At 43.3% G+C, this 19,254-nt stretch overlaps 1 protein-coding gene across 1 annotated transcript in view; it reads right to left on the reverse strand.

The window, feature by feature from the left end:
- The window catches only part of DOCK2 (dedicator of cytokinesis 2), a 412,654-nt gene that overhangs the window by 225,144 nt on the left and 168,256 nt on the right, over positions 1–19,254 (reverse strand). The window contains exon 27 of the mRNA XM_060094549.1: positions 18,308–18,403. Coding sequence (XP_059950532.1) covers positions 18,308–18,403 — 96 coding nt within the window. The remainder of the gene's footprint in view (positions 1–18,307; positions 18,404–19,254) is intronic.

The following is a 19,254-nucleotide window of genomic DNA, read 5'->3' on the forward strand; positions in this document are numbered from 1 at the left end:
TTCAGGGCCTGTTTGTCCATTCCCGAGTGGAGATATGAACACCTAATCTACCTGTTTTATAAAGTCTGTGCACATGCCGACATCAAATGAGCAGAGCCACCCAGAGCTGATCAGGATCATTTGTCAAAGTCAGCGTGTAATGATGAAGAGATATCTGGGATAACTCACACAAAATGGATAATCCAACATTTGGATAATTAAGAAGTGTATGCTGTCATACACTTATGTTGAGGTGGCGGCCTTGGGATAAACCCTCAACTGAGTTAGATGAAATCGTGGTCTGAAAAGGTTGACATTTCTAGAGATAAAACCAAACAAGGCTATAATGATTCTATACCAAAGCACAACACAACATTGCTTGGGCCACCAACCTGAAACTGGGAAGGAAGTCTCTTCTGAAAATTGAATGTTTAAAATTGTTATGGGGGAAGTGGACTCAGTAAACACATTCCTGCTAAACAAAAACGATCATCTCTGTGTTAAATTTCAAAAAGTATACATATACCAAGACTCTATATTCATCTACTCATGTGAAAATTGCTTCTTTGTAAAGTATTATGTAACATCTACCGTGATATCCTACAGAAATGCTGTACTTGAAGTTATCTGGTTTTACAGAGCGATATTAATTTAGCAAAAGTTACTTTTATAAAATTGAAAGGTGAAAGACTGATACATCAGCTTAAGTTGCAGGAGTTTATGTAGCTGCTTTCTCTGTCGTTAAAAAAATGTGTACTCGCTATACCTGGAACTTAATACCAGCTCATCTATAGAGCACCTTCTTAAAGACTACGTACTAATGTAAGGTTTTGTAAATTTCTAAACTGTTTTAAATGGGATATTATCTTTTGCAATAAACTTACATATTTTTTCTAGGTTTTAAGACTCCATTACTAGCTTGGGTTGGTTTGGGTTATAAAATTTAAACCTAAGAAGGATGTCCAATGGTCCTAATGGCAGGGAGAGTTTTCATTATAATCGCTTCTATATGTTTCCCAGGGAAACAAATAAAAAAAGAGCAGCTTCAGAACTTAGCATGGCAATGATCTCCTCAAGGCCCACATGCCCCGGGAGCCAGAGAGGCACTGTGAATCAATGATGCAATTCCCAGCTTCATTCAGACGGATACATAGTCATGATTTTTATCATTATTATGCTCATATACCTGAAATGTAACTTATTCAGTATTTTTCTTTAATTATTTTTCCCATAATTCTCTTCCTAGAAAGAGGAATAATTTCTTTAATTATTTTTCCCATAATTCTCTTCCTTTATATCTATCACCACCATGAGAAAAACCAGTATGATGTTCCAAAAATAAAAGATGAAACCAAAATAATTTTTTAAAATTCTTGCTGGAGACTGTTGAGTGTTAACGGTGCTGAGCCTGAGACCAGCTCTCTTTGTTAAAAAGGGAGATTAGCAAATATTCCACACGTGCTAAAGCCACTTTAACACCAAATGCATTTTCTACTTGACTAATCAGGATGCTTGAGAGAGAACTGAAAAGAAAACAACGTTCCCATCACGTGATTTAATTTTTTCCCTGTGCTGTCCATGAGCCATCTAAAATCAGTTTGTTTACCAATTTAGGTGGGAAAAACCTGGACACAGAATCAGAAGTCTTGGGTTTAATATTATTCTACTACCCTCTTTTTTGCAGGATGACCTTGGGAAAGTTAACCTCTGTGAGCTGCTGATTCCTTTTCTTATAATGCTGAACATCACCCTTGCCTGACAAGGGTGCATGACAATTAAGTGGGAGAGAACCTTGAGTATTATGGAGGGCACACAACAGGTGCTCAATAAATGTGTATTTATTCATTTGTTTATTGAAGTAAATTGGGGGAGAAGAGGGAAGATGCCTTTATGGGACTGCAATGGGTTTTCAGAAACAGGCTTAAGGTTTTCTCAGGGCAAAAAGTGGTGTTAATAAGGAATGAACTCTTCCTGGCCTTATTAAGACTAGAAACCATGACAATGATCGTTAAGTAACAAAGGCCTCAGCGAGCCAGAAGAATATGCAGGCGTGTCTAGCACAGAGCAGCACTCTGGGGAATGAAGGATTCTTGCCCGGTGGAATCAAATACCCTAGAGGTAAAAGACACTGCAAGGGCTGGGCCCCTGCCATTTGAAGCATGAGGCAACTAAGAGAGGCTAGACAGATGATGCGTCCAAGGGCTCGTGGAAATCATGTGGGAAGCCAGTGCTGGGAGCAATGTGGTGGGTGGGTGCAACGTGTAAAGGTCTACCAGACACCAGCACCCAGGGTAGTTCCAGGAACCACTGGCACTAGACTTGAGATGCATTCTGACCTCCAGGTACAGTTTCTTTCTTAGCCGATCAGAGGCCTCAATATAGCCTTCACTTGAAAAGGCTCTCATTTTAAGCAGCTCAAGGCAACTTGCTGGATGCTAAAAGCGTATTTCTCTTTTTAAGTTCCAAGAAACATAGATGCTTTGTGATCATTATGCCCATCAAGCATAGCTTGCAATAAAAAGAACTAAAAGACAAATCCACACCCAACACACTTTGCATTTGGTGAAAACCATGTTTGACTGGCTTAAGGCTCATAACCCCTTTGGGGTACTTTCATCCCAACTTCATCCCCATTTTCTTTCCCCCAGTTTACAGCCTGAATTCCTATTGCTCATGTCTATCATCCCTAGTCCTGAGGTTTCCCAAATATATGATTTCTTCCTGCATCCTCCAGGATCCTTAGCCCAGGAAGAACCACCTAGAGTCTGGTTTTCTCACCGCCAGGCTAAGCCGGCTTCCCAGATAAGGGCACCTCTCCGCTACCGGCCTCCCGTTGCAAACCCCCTTCTTTTCTCAGCCGGCCTGCACAGGAGCATCCCACCTGGTCTCCCCATGTGCACGCCCTTCCCTTTCACCACGTAGCAGCAGAACCAGTCATTGCTGAATTTAGACCTGACCCGTGTCACACTCTGGCTGTCACAATCTGGCTTCCTGATAAACTTAGGAAGTCAGACTAGGTCTGTCCCTGTGGCTCAGGAGGTCCTACCTGGCTCTCCTGAGGAAGTTCCCATCACAGGCCCTTTCACTGTCTGCTCTACAGTCACAGCGAGTCACCTTGGGTTCCTCAGAACCACCATGGGAACACTCCCTTAAGGGTCTGTACACACTTTTCCTTCTGCCTGGAACAGTCCCCACCACACCACCCTCCCTGCCCGGTTTCCAGCTCTGCTGGGGTTTCCCAAGTAAGGTTTTCCAAGACTACAACCACCGCTGTCCCAGATCATCCCAAATATCCCTCTTACACACTCACCTGGCACCAGGACCCCTCCATCAAAGTCCCTGGCACAGCTGTCCTTGTACCTATATTTATGTAATTCTTTGACGAATGTATTTCTCTCTCATTAGCCTATTATCTTCCTAAGGTAAGAATTCTGCTTATTTTTGCTCACCTTTGAATATCTAGCACTTAGCACAATGAGATTCAAATATTTTTTGCAGGAATAAATTAAAGAATGAATTGGATTCACTGGAGAGACAGGAAGAAGTGATTCCCCTTTTTTCCCCTTATCTATGTATAGGCTCTAACTGTGCTGCCAGGAGCAGCCAGCCTTCCACAGATTGGGGCCTTCAGCAGCTAATGTGGCCAGTTCTTCTAATTCCACCGTGGTCCACATGGCATTCAGGACTCAGGAACATCAAGCCACTACCATCCTCCCCCACCATTTATCTTGAATATTGACAGCCCAGCTTAACCTTGTTTCAGAACAAATTGTTTAACCTTGTTTCGGAACTTAATTAAATCCCAATGCATTTTGCACATTTTACCAAGATACTGCCTTACCATATGAAAGAGAAAATTAGCTTTGAAATTAAAGCAGATTGTTAACTATTTTTGCTGTAATGTTTCCATTAAAATGCCAGAATTTATTACATGTGACCTAGTCCATTTTAGATAAAATGCAATTTAAAGGAGACAGGGTCTGTGTAACTAAAGAAGCATTGTGGACAGAGCATTTTGTCTTGGCTTAAACCACAATTAAAATGAAAAGACAACAAGCATCACACCACAGGATTATTTACTTCAAAGCAAATAAAAGCTTTATTTATTTACTTTTAAAAAATTTTTTGGCTGCGTTGGGTCTTTGCTGCTGCACGCGGGCTTTCTCTAGCTGCAGCAAGCGGGCTTCTTATTGCGGTGGCTTCTCTTGTTGCAGAGCATGGGCTCTAGGCACACGGGCTCAGTAGTTGTGGCTCGCGGGCTCTAGAGTGCAGGCTCAGTAGTTGTGGCACACCGACTTACTTGCTCCGCAGCATGTGGGATCTTCCCAGACCAGGGCTCGAACCCGTGTCCCCTGCATTGGCGGGTGGGTTCCTAACCACTGCGCCATCAGGGAAGCCCCAAATAAAAGCTTTATTATCATGAATGGCTTTCACGAATTCTCAGAATCCATAACTAACTATGGTATATTAAATTTCACTCTAATGAAACCCATAATTTTTTCTCCTGGCAAAACCTCAATATATATTTCTTAAATCTTCAGCCAAACACAGTGACCTCTCATCCGTGCTTGGGCTTGGTTCCCCAGGTAGCACACGCCATGTTGTGATACCCTGGTTATGCTGATAGAAAAGCCTTCGTCCTCCTGAGCCAAACGGGCTGAGTCATTTTAACTGCTGAAATCAAGAGTGGTTCACATAGCTCCTCCCCCGAGCACACCAAGCCCCACTGAACCTAATCCCACGTGCAGAGCTCCCATATGCGTGATGCACGAGAGAAGTCATGTGTTTTTGTCATTGTTTTTCGTTTGCTTGTGTGTTTCAAGGTAAAAACAATATGCTTTCTGTAATTAGGGATCAAAGAGAGCAAAATCAAAGCCATGAAGAGCATCAGCATTTGCAAACTCAGACCCCGGACCTGATCGTAATTCCTGGAACTGATCCCTCACTCTTCTCCACTACTACACAACAACCAGCTCCAAGGAAGCTTCTCACATGAACCTCAGCCCATAACCACTTTTATTCCAATAAACAGTTACAGATTCCCTTCTCTGTACCAGGCAAGAAAACTACAGATGCAGCCCTTGCCTCAGAGAGCTTACTACAGTCTAGTGAGGGGTGGGGGAGAGGGATTCTGACAATAAGCACATGTCCTTTGCTGATTCACCCACCTGGATATCATGCCCCCCCTCCTTTTGACCCTCTTAATGCTGTCCTTGTTATTGTCTTATGATGATTATCTGTCTTTGTTTTTTTTTTTTTTTTTTTTTTTTTTTTTTTTTTTTTTTTTCGGTATGCGGGCCTCTCACTGTTGTGGCCTCCCCCGTTGCGGAGCACAGGCTCCGGACGCGCAGGCCCAGCGGCCATGGCCCACGGGCCCAGCCGCTCCGCGGCATATGGGATCCTCCCAGACCGGGGCACGAACCCGTATCCCCTGCATCGGCAGGCGGACTCTCAACCACTTGCGCCACCAGGGAGGCCCTATCTGTCTTGAATTATAGCTGTTTCTAGTTTTCTCCCTGTTTCCCAACTCTGTGTAACATGTCATGAGAGTAGGAACTTCTTTCCTCCCCTTGTAAAGTCTTAAGTCCAGGAAGTCTTTGTTTAATTAAAGACTTCAACGTTAGGAGCCCTTGTCTGTTTCATGTGGACCACTTCACTGGCCTTCAAAGTCTACTTTCCTTACAGTTTTCCAGCTCCCTTGGATCTAGCTTCCTCGCAGCTACCTGGGGATCACTCTAAGACGTATACCTGGCCATGCCACTCCAAGCTTTTCTAACTGTGCCCACCACCATCCAGGGCATAAAATTCCTCCCATAGAACAAGGTTCCTTGCAATCCAACTCCAACCTAGTACGTGCAGCCTAACTTCCTACCACTCCACTTTCCCCTGCACCATCTCCTTGCCACCTCCTAAAACATCAGAGGACATTACGTATCAGTGGCTTAGCACACACTGTTCCCTCTACCTGGGACACTGTTCCATTCCCTATTTACCATGGGAAATAATTTTTGTTTGGGGGAATAAATGAATAGTAGCCATATTACTACTAATCATGATAATAAAGTCTCTGGTTTCTTGAAGTTACAATGGGCTATTATCAAATGTTTTGCTTCCATTATCTTATATTTTCCTCAGAAAATTACCATAAGGTAGCTAATGATGACCCCTATTTCCCAGAAGAATAATCGAGGCTTGGAGGGAGATAAGTAATTTGTCCAAGTCCACAAGTATGAGATGGTGAAGGCTGGAGTTCTTGCAAGGTCTGCCAAACATGAGAGCTTGGGCTCTTCACTCCTATGCCAGACATCAAGTTGCAATTTAAATGTCAACTCTTCTCTGCAACTTTTTCTGATCATTCCCGGCTCCTGCCATGGGATTAGTCACTCCATCGTCCTCCAAGTACTCATGGTGCTTTGACCAGACTGCTGCTTATATTATCCTGGCATTTCTTTTGTCAACCCCTCACATTCATCTCCATCAGGAAGCAAAGTCCTGGGGGATAGGAATTGTCATCTGTATCCCTGGGACCCTCGAAGTGTTTATCACATTTCCTGAGATGCCGTAAATGTTTCACGTGCTTGTTGAACGAATTGGGAGAAAATATGGAGATGGACACATTAAGAGGAAAAACAATCCAGGGTGGAAAGACAGACCAGAACAAGACCAGGAGACCTGACTTCAGCCCCCGATTTTCTGCACAGTTTTGAACAAGTACCTTCACCTCCACCCCCCACCTCTGTCTTCAGAAGGAAACCATCTGCCTTTCTGGCTTCACAGGCTAGTTAGAAGAAAAGTGGAATTATATACATGAAAATGCTTCAGTAAGTTTGACTATCTCATTAATTCCTATTTTTAAAGAAATAGTGTTTGAGGTTTTTTTTTCCGGATTATAAAAGGAAAGCCGAATCATTTTAGAAAGAGTAAAACTACAGAAATGTACAAATCATGTGTCCTTTAAGCAGACGATACCAACATTATTTTAACTTCCGAACAAGGTCCCTGGGTCTGACCTCTAAGAGATCCAGAGTCTCTGGTGAGGGGCCAAATTTCTTCCCCTCTTTGACCTTCAGGGCACCACGATGGCTTTCTTATTGTTGTTGTTATATTTCTATAATCCTTCTCCATATTTAAGTCCTAGAATATCTTCATGTTATTAAAAATTATCATAAATATTTAATGGCGACATAAATGCATCACTTAAGAATGTAGCATGAATCTAGAAAAGTGGGTTCTGATTTTGAAGGATCATTTGACAGAATTGATTCCCTTGAGTCACTGAGAAGGCCAGTGCCCCGGCATGGATGACAGGGACGGAGACCTGCAGGGAAGCCTGTTTCATTCGCCGTTGTTCCAACAGGGTTTTTTCTCTGTGGGCAGCTCCATTCCCTCCGCATTCCCAGGGAAGGAGCCTCTGGATGGGATTTCTCCTTCCTGTCTGGGATTCAAGCCTTTGTGGCAGACATCTGGTGGTTGGTTTCATCTCTGGGGGGTGGGGGGAGCTTTATTTACAGCCCAGCTGTAGCAACAGCTTAATAATAATGCACAAACCCAGGTGCTATCCCAAGTCACACCATAAAATAACCTGTAATCTGACTCATAACACTTGTGTCAAAGTAGGGAGAAGACTGTAGCACTGAAGGGGGAAAATAATGGCTCTTATTTACCGAGGGTCTGCTATGTGTTAAACTCCGTGCTGCGAGCCTTACACGTAGGTTTTTACCCAGTCCTCACCATGGAATTGACAAGTAATAACTATTACTAGCCCCATTTTACAGACATGGAAACTGAGGAGCAGAACTGTGAAGTAAAGAGACTTCCTAGCTATGGAATAAGGTCACCTCACCCGTTGAGAAAAAGAGGACCAGTTCCCAGCCAGCAAAATCCTTTCAAACTCCATAACTTGTGCCCCAACCCCCCATAGCCCTTAGAAAGAAATGCTGGGAGTGAGGGTGCTCATCAATGCCTAAATGGGAGACAGACGCCAAGAGGGAGGAGATATGGGGATATATGTATATGTATAGCTGGTTCACTTTGTTATACAGCAGAAACTAACACACCATTCATTGTAAAGCAATTATACTCCAATAAAGATGTTAAAAATAAATAAATAAAGTTTCCGAAGTTCACCCAGGACAAGAAAAGACTGGCATCTCTTCTAGCACCAGGAAACAGGACAGAAGACACAGTGGAGTCTAACCTTTAAGACACACTTCAAGTTACTTGTTCAAAGTCAGATCTGTCCAGCTCCACTAACAGAAGCCAAAAGGCACTGAGATATTTGGAGGCAGTTTCATTAGGATACGACGCACTGGTCATGCATGTCCTAGTACTAACTGTATGATACCCAAACTCCGTCTCTGCCTCTCCCTCTCTGGGTGCTAACAACAGCAGCCCCTGGGTGGCCAGTGGAGGCCCCAGCTTCTCTAGAGTCTGAGCTCACCTCCCCTGAAGAACCACAAGGCACACGTTACTGAGCCACGTGTGAAACTGTCACAGCAGCAGCATGTTTATTATCTCGGAGCGCTCTCTTTCCTTGTAGCAGACGTCTGCTCGATTAGGTGGACTAGGGAGAATGCAGTGGCTCTTTTAAAACATTTAGGAACTTCATCATTCCCATCTCTGTGACTCATCATGGAACAAAAGGAAGGTCTGGAGATGAAGCTGGCTTTTGTATGCTCCAGCTCTCAAACTGTGATTTGTCTAAAAGAATGCTACCACACAGGGCTAGTAAGGTATTTGGGAATTTTATATTAAAAAAAAAAAAAGATCCTTAAGGGAAAGCCTAGCATGAAATAAATCTTTTCTCATCTTATTTTTTTAAATCAGAATTCTTTTAAAGCTAAACTTTTTCTTTTAAAGCTAAATTTGTGCTTTCTTTCAGTTAGTTCTGTTCTTTCCACTCACTCCTGCAGCTTGGATGAGCGCCTGCCACATGCCACGCCCTGGGCCGATGGACAGGAACCTCCAAGATAGGAGGACACAGTCCCTTTCCTCAAGGATCTTAGTCCACTGTGAAACCTAGGTAGGTAAAGAGAAAATTCCACGATGACAGGGGTAATGCTGTAATTGAAAAATGGACAAAGGACAGTGAGGTCACTGAAGAAAGATGGTCTTCAGGAATGAGAGGTTTCACAGACCAGGAGATGGATGTAAGGCAAGAAATGCTGCTCCCTCTTACAATCCCTTAACCCTTCCTCTCTACCTAGTCAAACTGCTCATGTCATTCAAGAACTAGACCCAGTTCTACAAAATCTACCTTGATCACCTGACTTCTGCCCATATATGCTATGGGTTCCTTGGAAGTTGAGATACTAATCCACTTTTTGCATATATATTTTAGGCCAAGAATTCCTTGATATACAATTACCGAAACCCTTATTAAAGCAAAGCTTCCCCACTCACTGGCTATAAGCACCATGCACGTGACCATATCCAGCAGCAACGAAGCTACCCCAAGCTCCTTACGCCATCTTTCGGTTACCAACTGGAATTTCAGGTCTCTTGTATAATGTTTATTTTCTCTCTTAACCTGATCCCCCTCTAATACACAAACATACACACATATTTACTCTTCTCTCTCTCTCTCTCTCTCAGGAATTTTCTCTCATTAATTTCATCTCAGGAAAACAATTTCCCAGATATGTATAGTGAAATGCTTAAGATGTCAGCTTCACAGCCGCATAGCACAGGGAGATCAGCTCGGTGCTTTGTGACCGCCTGGAGGGGTGGGATAGGGAGGGCGGGAGGGAGATGCAAAAGGGAGGGGATATGGGAACATATGTATATGTATAACTGATTAAATTTGTTAAAAAAAAAAAAAGATGTCAGCTTCAAACTCTGTAGATTTGGGTATGGACTCTAGCTTTCTCCTTCCCAGCTGTGTGATGCTGGACAAGGAGCTTAAGCCTTCTGACTACTGTTTCCTCTTCGAGAGGGGATCATAATATTTGTCAACCTCACAGATTAAACGTGATCATATCCCCAAAGTACCATCTCCGCCACACAACGAACACTCTGGAAATGTTAACTGACATTATTATTGACATATACATCTTCTGAAGAGTATGAATACATTCTCCCCCCATTCCTTTCCATTTGGTCTGGGTATTCAATAACAATTCTTTTCCTCCCTTATTCTCCTAGCTTAATCATATCACAAGGGTAATAACAGTAACACTTGTATAAGGGTAATGCAAGTAACATTTAACATGTTAAGGACAAGAATGATGGGTTGTATGTAAATAAAATAGACAGCAGAAATCTTTCCTTCCTTCAGCAGGTATTCATTGAGATCATCCTGCATGCCAGGGAACCACTGTGTCCTTAGAAATGCAGGAGTGATGAAGACAGGCATTGTTCTGCAGTTACTAGGAAGGATGTTCTCATGACAGTATGATGAGTACACAAAGTTGAAGAGAGCAGAGGGATCCCAACTTGGTGGAGTGGAATGTGGGTCAAGACATGAAGGAGGAAGAGGAGTTTGCAAGGCGGAAGGTCTTGGAAGGAAAGTTAGGAGGGGTATGTTCTAGACAGAGGGAATGGTGTGCAGGGGGATGCAGAGGGGAAAAAGAGCATTCTGGGACCAACAGAGCAGTTCCCTTGAGTTGGCACAAGTGTGTGAGGTAAGGGGCACTGGGAGAAGATACAGGCCTAGATTGGGTGCCCTGAAAGCCATGGTGAGCACCTGGGCCTTCATCCTTGGCCACTGTGGGGCCACTGATGCTTTATCTCCAAGAAAGTGCTACTTTAAAAGACCGTGTTGGCCACAGTGTGAAGAATTAGAAAGGGACGAGAGCGGAGGCAGTGTGTCTTATCAGAAGACGTAGCAGGGTACCAGTGAGAGATGGTCGTGGCCAGACACAGGCTAGTGGCATCGATGGTAATGAGAAGCGCCTGGATAGAGGCCTTTAGACCTAGAACAAACAGAACCCGGAGATGAGCTGGATGTGGAAGGAGGAGACTACTTCTCCTTCCAGAACGCTTTAGAATCTCCATGTCTCCATTCTAGCTGTGTCGTCTTCTGTAAAACCTGCTATTTCATAAGCACCAGCATTCAAGGAGACAGAAAGTTCTTCAGATTTTATGGGTTGTTTTGGTTCAATTACCAGAATTGAGGAGCCTGATCCTAAAGATATCACTGTCATCATAAAACCACCAAAATTCTACGCCATCTTATAGGTTTCTGAAAGTTACTATACAGGTCATCCCATTAGATTCCACAGTCTAGGCAGGGCCATAGCTGGGTTTAAGGTGCTCATTATTATCTTTAAAATACTTGATGCCTAAATAGTAATTTAAGGTATTAATAGTGCAGGAGTGCATAATATACTATTTAAAAACAGGGACTCTAGCAATGGCACTGCTTGGGTTCAAATTCCAGCTCTTCCACGAACAAGCTGTGTGATTATACGCAAGTTACATAACCTTCCTGTGCTTGTTATCTCATATGTAAAATGTGAGTACCTGATGCAGGTTAAGTGATGTCAAACACATATCGTACTTAGCCTTCTGCCTGAAAGCAGGATATCTGCTCAATAAGTGAGAGCTTTAGTATGAACACTGTTTTCTGAACAAGGTGTTGAGACACGTAGTGAAGGTCAGGGGTCAACCGACCACTTCTGGCTGGGAACCCCACCTTCTCGTGTCCTAGACTGTCCTCACACGTGCTCTCCGTGGGATGGGGTTGGATGTGGGTGGAGTTGGCACTGTCTCACTGTGGCCCCTGCAGAGGCCTCCTGAGTCTTTGGGCTCACAGTGGCAGAGAGTGGTCAGGCAGGTGGGCTATCTGTCATTTGGGAAGTGAAGTCAGAGCTTTGAAACCCTGGCTCTCTGATGACTCAGGCATTTTCTGGAGTCTTCAGTGCTATTATGAGGTGAAGCAATGGAGGGTGGGGTGATTCCCACGTATTTTTTTCCTTTTTGAATAAATGGCTCTGAAATTCTGGAGCTGGCCTTGTGCCAACTGCATTTACTTTTATTTAATCACTCAGTAGACTCCTCTGCGAAAACTGGGGTAATTAGGCCCAAAATGTATCACCCAGAGGCTTATTTTAACTACCTGAAATAAAAGCTAGATCCCAATTTCAGCAAAATTACCAGTTTGTTTCCCTTCCAAGAACTTCTGGCAGTGCTTAGGTTCCCTGATTCTGTCTGTGGGACTGTCCATCCCCAGCGCCAGGGAGGCCAGAGGCAGGGGATGGCCTTCTCTAGAGCAGACAGCAGCAGGATTCATCGGCCAGGGAGGGGTTCCCTGACAACCCCCCTCACCTGTGAAAACAAGCTTGGACGTTTCCCCCCCACACTCTGAGACCTATGGGACAGCACAAAGTACACATGGTCTGATATCAGACGTCCCTGGGTTCACAGCCCGTCTTGCTACTAGCCGTGTGACTTCGGCCAGGATGCTTCCATCCTTTGAAGCTCAGTCAGTCTATTATCCTGAACAATGGGAGAGGATGACACTTACCTGTGAGGACTCAAAGATGAGCTCCATCATACAACAGGGATTTTCAGTCAAACTTACTTTTTTATTTTTTAACAATCTCTGAAGAGTACAACCAGTGCAATAATAAACCACTGTGTTGCAGTATAATTGGTAGCATATTCTCTTTGTAATCTGAACATAAAATCATGGTGCATCTTACACTTGATAAAATATGACTGTAGCACATAGAAACCATTCCCCGGTAAAAATGCAAGCTCTCAGATTACTGGCTTTTTCCATTACATGTCTGCTCGGACACCACTACCTTCTTAAAGGAACCAAGAATATGTGAAAGGGAATACTGGTTTTACAAGAGTGTTTGTATTGGGCCAAAAAAACACCAATAACTTCAGTCAATACATAATATTTGCAAGAATCTTGCATATGTCACTGTTTTCCAATCTTATGCTTATGACAGACATCACTAATCAATTCAGCACTTCTTTCTACCGAGCCAAGATGTAGCCCCGGAATCTTTCTCAACACAGTGCAACAGGCAGCCACTGAGAACCCGCCAGAGCTGGCACATAAAGTGAAATCTATTTTCTCTCCCTGACTCAGGACCTTGGGAGGCAGGGAAAGAGAATGGGCATGGGACAAATTAGAAAATTTACATACATGACAAAGATCTCAAAAATGATACAGTTCATTACACAGAAGAAACCAAGGTCTAGAGTGTGGAAACTTTCGCCAGCTCTCCCTTATCCAAAATGTCCTTTACCAAACCATGCTGCCTTTCTCATCATCAGAGTCAAAAATCCTTGGTCATTTAAGTAAACAAACATCTATCTGATACATTAGACTCTGGCAAAGAAAGGAAGACAGGGCAGCAGTCATGTAAAAAGTTTTTTGCTTTTTGTTTTTGTAAACTTTCCTTCTGCTCATTTGTCACCACCAACACTTCCTTGTTCAGGCAGACGATCTACAGAAAAAATCAGGAATGGCTATTTCCAGCAAATGATAATTACAATGTGCTGTGCACAAGAATCAATCCATCCTAGCCCTATGGTACCTGTAATTTTAATACCTTTTATCACAACATTTCTACTCCTACAAATAAGAAAAAAAGTCACTATTTAATCCCACATAATGACACGAGAACAACCAGCCCTACACCCAATCGGGCCTTCTTGGGATTTCAGAAGAACTAGACACGTCTGGTGTTTGCCATAAATATTGATTGTTTAATATTCCACAGTAATGAAACTAACCAATAAAAATCATATCTGGAAAGTTAAAGGTGGTGGTTGGAATGGGGATCTCTCCTCCTTGCCAGATTTCAGTTTGAAATGAAATTGGGGCTTTCAGCACTAAGACAGGGACCCCTGACCTCTGAGTAATTACTTTCCAACATCATTTTCTTTAATTTGGATGAGCTAGTTCTATTCTAAGAATTGCTGGAAAGGCCCATTTTATGAAAATGAAGCCAAATCTTAGGAAAGACCTGTTTATTTCTTCCTTCTAGTTCAGGCACATCCCTGCTCCTAGTGAGGTGTGCTTGCTACATACCTCTAGTACTCCCCACTCAGCACTCTTATCATTTTAATTACAGCAGCAAATCCAAGAGTCATGGAGACTAAGGACACAGCTTGCAGCTTAGAACTTCTGCAAGGCTCCTGGAATCAGCCCAGGGGGCAGGGAAAGTCTAAGCAGGCAATTCCTTACACTTCTCCCACACTCCCTGAGATGTGGGTTCCTGGTATTTAGTAAAAGTGTTCCTTGAAGAAGGAAAAACAATCTAAACTGAGGGAAAAGCATGTACAAAACTATGAAGGTATGGTACAGCACCACATTTTCAGGGAGTATTTCACTCATTCATTCGCTCAACAAGCATTTATTGAGTATCCACAGTAAGCCAGGCACCCTCTGGGTGATAAGGATAAAAGAACCAGTAAATGTGATCCCTGCCCTCAAGGGGGTCCACAGAATGTAGGGGGCATGAGCACAAAAATCAGAAAATCACCTTTCAAGGGACTAAGTATGGCAAGCCTGATGACTGATCGTGTACAGGGACTCTGAGAGCAGAGTGGGGAGCCAGGTGGGGAGGCATTGAGGTCAGATGTGCTGAAAACAGCAGGACTGGGGCTTCCCTGGTGGCGCAGTGGTTGAGAGTCCGCCTGCCGATGCAGGGGACGCGGGTTCGTGCCCCGGTCCGGGAAGATCCCACATGCCGCAGAGAGGCTGGGCCCGTGAGCCATGGCTGCTAAGCCTGCGCGTCTGGAGCCTGTGCCCCACAACGGGAGAGGCCACAGCAGTGAGAGGCCCGTGTACCGAAAAAACAAACAAACAAACAAACAAACAAACAAACAAAAACCAGCAGGACTTAGTAGGTGGTTGGAAGCGGCAGTGGGCGAGTGAGAGGAAGGGGTCAAGGGCAGCTCCTTAGTTCTAGGATGCCAGTACCATAAGCTGAGATCGTGAACACAGGGAGTGTGGAATAGGCTCCAGGGGGCTGGTGATGCGTTGGGTTTGGGATACAGTGAGTTTGAGATACTTCAGAGGCATCCCATTGGAGGTGATGGTTTTCTTGTGGGCACAGACCCACGTCTAACTCATTTCTGAGCCTTTGCACTGAGTATATAAAAGGTTCTCAGAAAATACTGAATGAATAAACACATGAATATTATGTAGAAGAAACACATGTGTAAATGCTTCTCATGTATTATTAATTCTCACAGCAACTCTGTGAGGAAGGTCTGTCATTACCCCCATTTTACAGATAGGTCTAAGCCTTATGGTACAAGAGAGGAGCTATATACGTCAAGTTCACAGATAAAAATGACTTAAAAAAGAGGCAGAGCACATGGAAAGAGGCTCAACATCATTAGTCATCAGGGGAATGCAAATTAAAACCACACTGAGATGCCACTCGAATTGTTAGGAATCCACTAGAATGGTTATAATCCAAAAGACTGACAATACCAAGCGTTGGTGAGGATGTAGATAAACACAGAACACTCATACACTGTTGGTGGGAAAGTAAAATGGTACAAACACTGTGGAAAACAGTTTGGCAGCTTCCTCTAAAGTTAGACATACACTTCCCACAGGCCCAAGCAATTCCACTCCTATGTTTCTACCCAAGAGAAATTAGAATATGTTCACAAAAAATGTGCATGTGAATGTTCACAGCAGCATTATTCATAATGGCCAAAAATCGGAAACAATTCAAGTACCTATCAACTGAAAATGAATAAACAAAATATTATATAGTCATACAGTGTAATACCATTCAGCAATTAAAAGGAATTAAGCACTGAAACATCCTAAAATACGGATGAACCTCAAAAACATTATGCTACAGAAAAAAGCCAGCTACAAAGGGCCTCAAATTATCTGATTTCCCTTACATGAAACCTCCAGAAAAGGCAAATCTATAGAGACAGAAAGTAGATTAGCGGCTGCTGACCTAGCTGGGGTGGGGCTGGAGGGGTAGGAGTGAGACGGAGAGGAACTGCAGACAGAACTTCTGGAGGTGATAAAAGTGCTCTAAACTGAATCCTGGCTATGGTTGCACACTGTATACATTATAAAAACTCATCGAACTGAATGCTTATAATGGTTAAATTTTAAAGTATTTAAATTATATCTCAATGAAACTGTTAAAAAAAAAAAAGATGAGACAGCCGTGTGATTTAGAAGAGATGGGGAGATCTCAACCAGGTTGGTGAGATTCGGACAGCTTTATAAGGGAGTATAGTTCTGCTGGACCTTGAAGACTAGATAGGATTTCAACAGATTAAGATGGCACATAAAGGAATTCCAGACAAAGAAAGCAGCATGAAAGTGAAAAAGTGCCAGGCATGTTTAGGCAATATGCAGACATCCATTTTGGCTGGATATTTGGAGAAAAGTAGATGAAAAGGCTATAAATTTTGGCTATAGCCAGATCACAGAAGCTACGAATGGCCAGACTAGTGCATTTATGCCTTAATTTGGTAGACAGTGGGGAGCCGCTGAATATTCAAGAGTAGGGGAGTTTCCTGGCAAAGATGAACAGTGAGCAGTGTGCACTGGAAGGGCAAGCAACCAGGACAGAGCATCAGATAAAAGTCTCAGCGTGAAAGAGGGCCAAACTATGCTCACCTGACTATGTCGATAACACAAAGGGACAGAGAGACACACTGTAGCAGAGAGAAAGGAAAATAATAATAATAGACACCAGTTATTTGGCGCTTTCTATGATCCAGGCACTGTTTTAAAGAATCACTGCTCTGAAGGAGAGACAGAGAGTTAAGAGCCTGCTATAGATGGAATGAGCCCAATGGATGGATGACCATCTTTAGGTCTGGCTTCAAAGAGAAGGAATAAAGATTAGGGAGGTCATAAAGTGTTTATCTAAGGTGCATGATGGGAACTGCAGATATGGAAGATTATAACTGAATAAGAAATGGTGATGCTTTTAAGGTGGAAGGACAGTAAGACAAACAACAGAGAATGATGTACATGGCTCTCTGCACCAGTAAGGCAGGAGTACCCAGCACTGCTGGTGCCCTCTAAGGATGTCACCACTCCTTTAAATGTACATAATATACAGTAAGGAACCATGCACTGACATGAGTAGACAGAACCAAATGGGTATAAAGAAGACTGTTACACTTGGCTGCTTCTAGAGATCAAATCCTTGCCAAGCTACTGTTAGAATAAACACTCAGCATATTCAGTTCTGTAACCATGAAGCAGGACTATAGTTATTGACATCAACTTCCCCAAACAGGCTCATACTGTACCAGTTTAAAGCAGACATCCCAAACTGGCTTTCTGAGAGCTGAATCCAGCTGTTTGAGGATCATAACATGTTTATAAATATTTTTTAGTTAGCTGCCAACACTTCAACATCAGGAAATTTCACATAAAGTATGGGGATTTTTAGCTTCTCTCAAGAAGTTGGGAGCTCTAGCAGCTGTATGGCTAATCCCACATGGTGTCAGTCAATCAAAGCTGAGTACTACTTGTCTTCATTAAACTTTAGAGTCCCTGCCTGGTACATTTCATTCTTTCCTTCACCCCTTCAGTCACTCATTCTTTCACTCATTCGTTCAACAAGTATTTATCAAGTACTACATGCCAGGCACTGCTGTAGGGTCCGGAGATACAAATGAACAGAACAGACAAAAATCCTTTAATTCTGGAGCTCATATTCTTACAAGGAGAGCCAGCCAATAAACAAATAAATAAAGGAAAATATATCTATATCTATCTATCTATATAATCTATAGATACCTATAGCTGTATCTATCTATATAGCTATATAAATTATATAGCTATATAGATAGATACAGATATATATCTCACTCATATGGTGATAAGTACTAAGAAACATGAAGGAGCAGGGTGTAGAAATTGAAGGAGGATGGAGGGGTGTGGGGTATCATAGACAGGGTGGTCAGGGCAGGGAAGCCTCTCTGATTAGATGGCACCTAAGCCAAGATCTGATTAACAGGAGGGCACAAGCCCTCAGACCTGAGGGAGAGACCAGCCAAGCAGAGATGGAAAACCACCAGTGAGTTTAGGCAAAGGAGTGACATGGTTAGACGTGCCTTACTTACAAAAGGCTTCTCTCTGGTGAGAGAACCTTCCACCATTCATAGATGAGGAAGCTGAGGCTCAGAGAGGCTCAACTCATCTGGTACACTCATCCTGGTAGACAAGTTCTAAGTCTAATTTTATTTCAGCAACTTGAGTTAACTCTCATGTTCTCCCAGCCCACGTAGGAAAAATCTGACCCATGTAGTCCAAAACAAAGCAACGACTGGTGCTGAGTGTTTGAGGAGACCTGGTATTCCAGAAAATTCATTCCTTGACCCAGTTTGAAATGCTCGACAAGAGGAAAGATCTACTCACAATCAGAACGTGATCCCGCCCCATTGTGATGACTGTCCGGTTCACCGTGCGAAGAAGCTGGACCATGATTTCTTGGATGTGGTGGTAGGTGAAGGCCTGGAACACAAAACATCTGTGTGACAACCGGGACACTGTATCTGCACACCTATCCCAAAGGACATACAACAGTTGTCAAACATGGTGATCACCAAGATCACCGCCACTACTACCGTCAGCATCAACATCAGCACCATCATCATCATAATCACTGTCGTCCTCGTATCTCCATCGCCATCACCACCTGGCTTTGGGCACCAGGAACTTCACTAACCACCTTAAATATAAGTCAGTGATTAAGAGCTTAAGCTCTGGAATCAGAAACTTATGGTTCAGAATAGTAACTCTGTCAAGAATTATTGTATTATATTGGCTGAGTTACCTAACTTCTCTGAACCTTGGTTTCTTCATCTGTGTAACAGGATCTAACCTGGAGTAAGGAGGGGATTTGATGCAGGAAATTGGCTATACAGGTGATGAAAAAGCTGAGACACCAAAGAAGGTAACTTAGGGATTAGCAACAGCAGGCGGCCACTGTCATCCCTAGGCTGCAGAGACAAATAAAAGAAGGCAGTGTTTCTGAAGCCTGGGACTGGGGTTATGTGATGGAAACTGTAACATGGGAGACCTTTGTGCAGTAGACACTGCATTATCCACCTTGGAGGACATCCACAGTGAGCCAGGTTGTAACATTTATAGGATTCTGTCCACTTTAAATACAAGTCCCTGAACCTTGGGTAGGACTTACTGATGCTTTTTGAGCATTTTGGGGGGTAGGCAAGAGTTTCATGCATGTTTACCTACACCCTCAGATCCTTTTACCGGCGCAGACTTAAGGCACAGATTTTCATTAATGCACACCTGGGAGAGTGGTCATGGCCAAGAGGAAGGCCCTTGGGATTATAAATGCA

Source organism: Mesoplodon densirostris, chromosome 3 (genome assembly GCF_025265405.1).
Source record: "Mesoplodon densirostris isolate mMesDen1 chromosome 3, mMesDen1 primary haplotype, whole genome shotgun sequence".
In the NCBI taxonomy this organism is placed as follows: domain Eukaryota; kingdom Metazoa; phylum Chordata; class Mammalia; order Artiodactyla; family Ziphiidae; genus Mesoplodon; species Mesoplodon densirostris.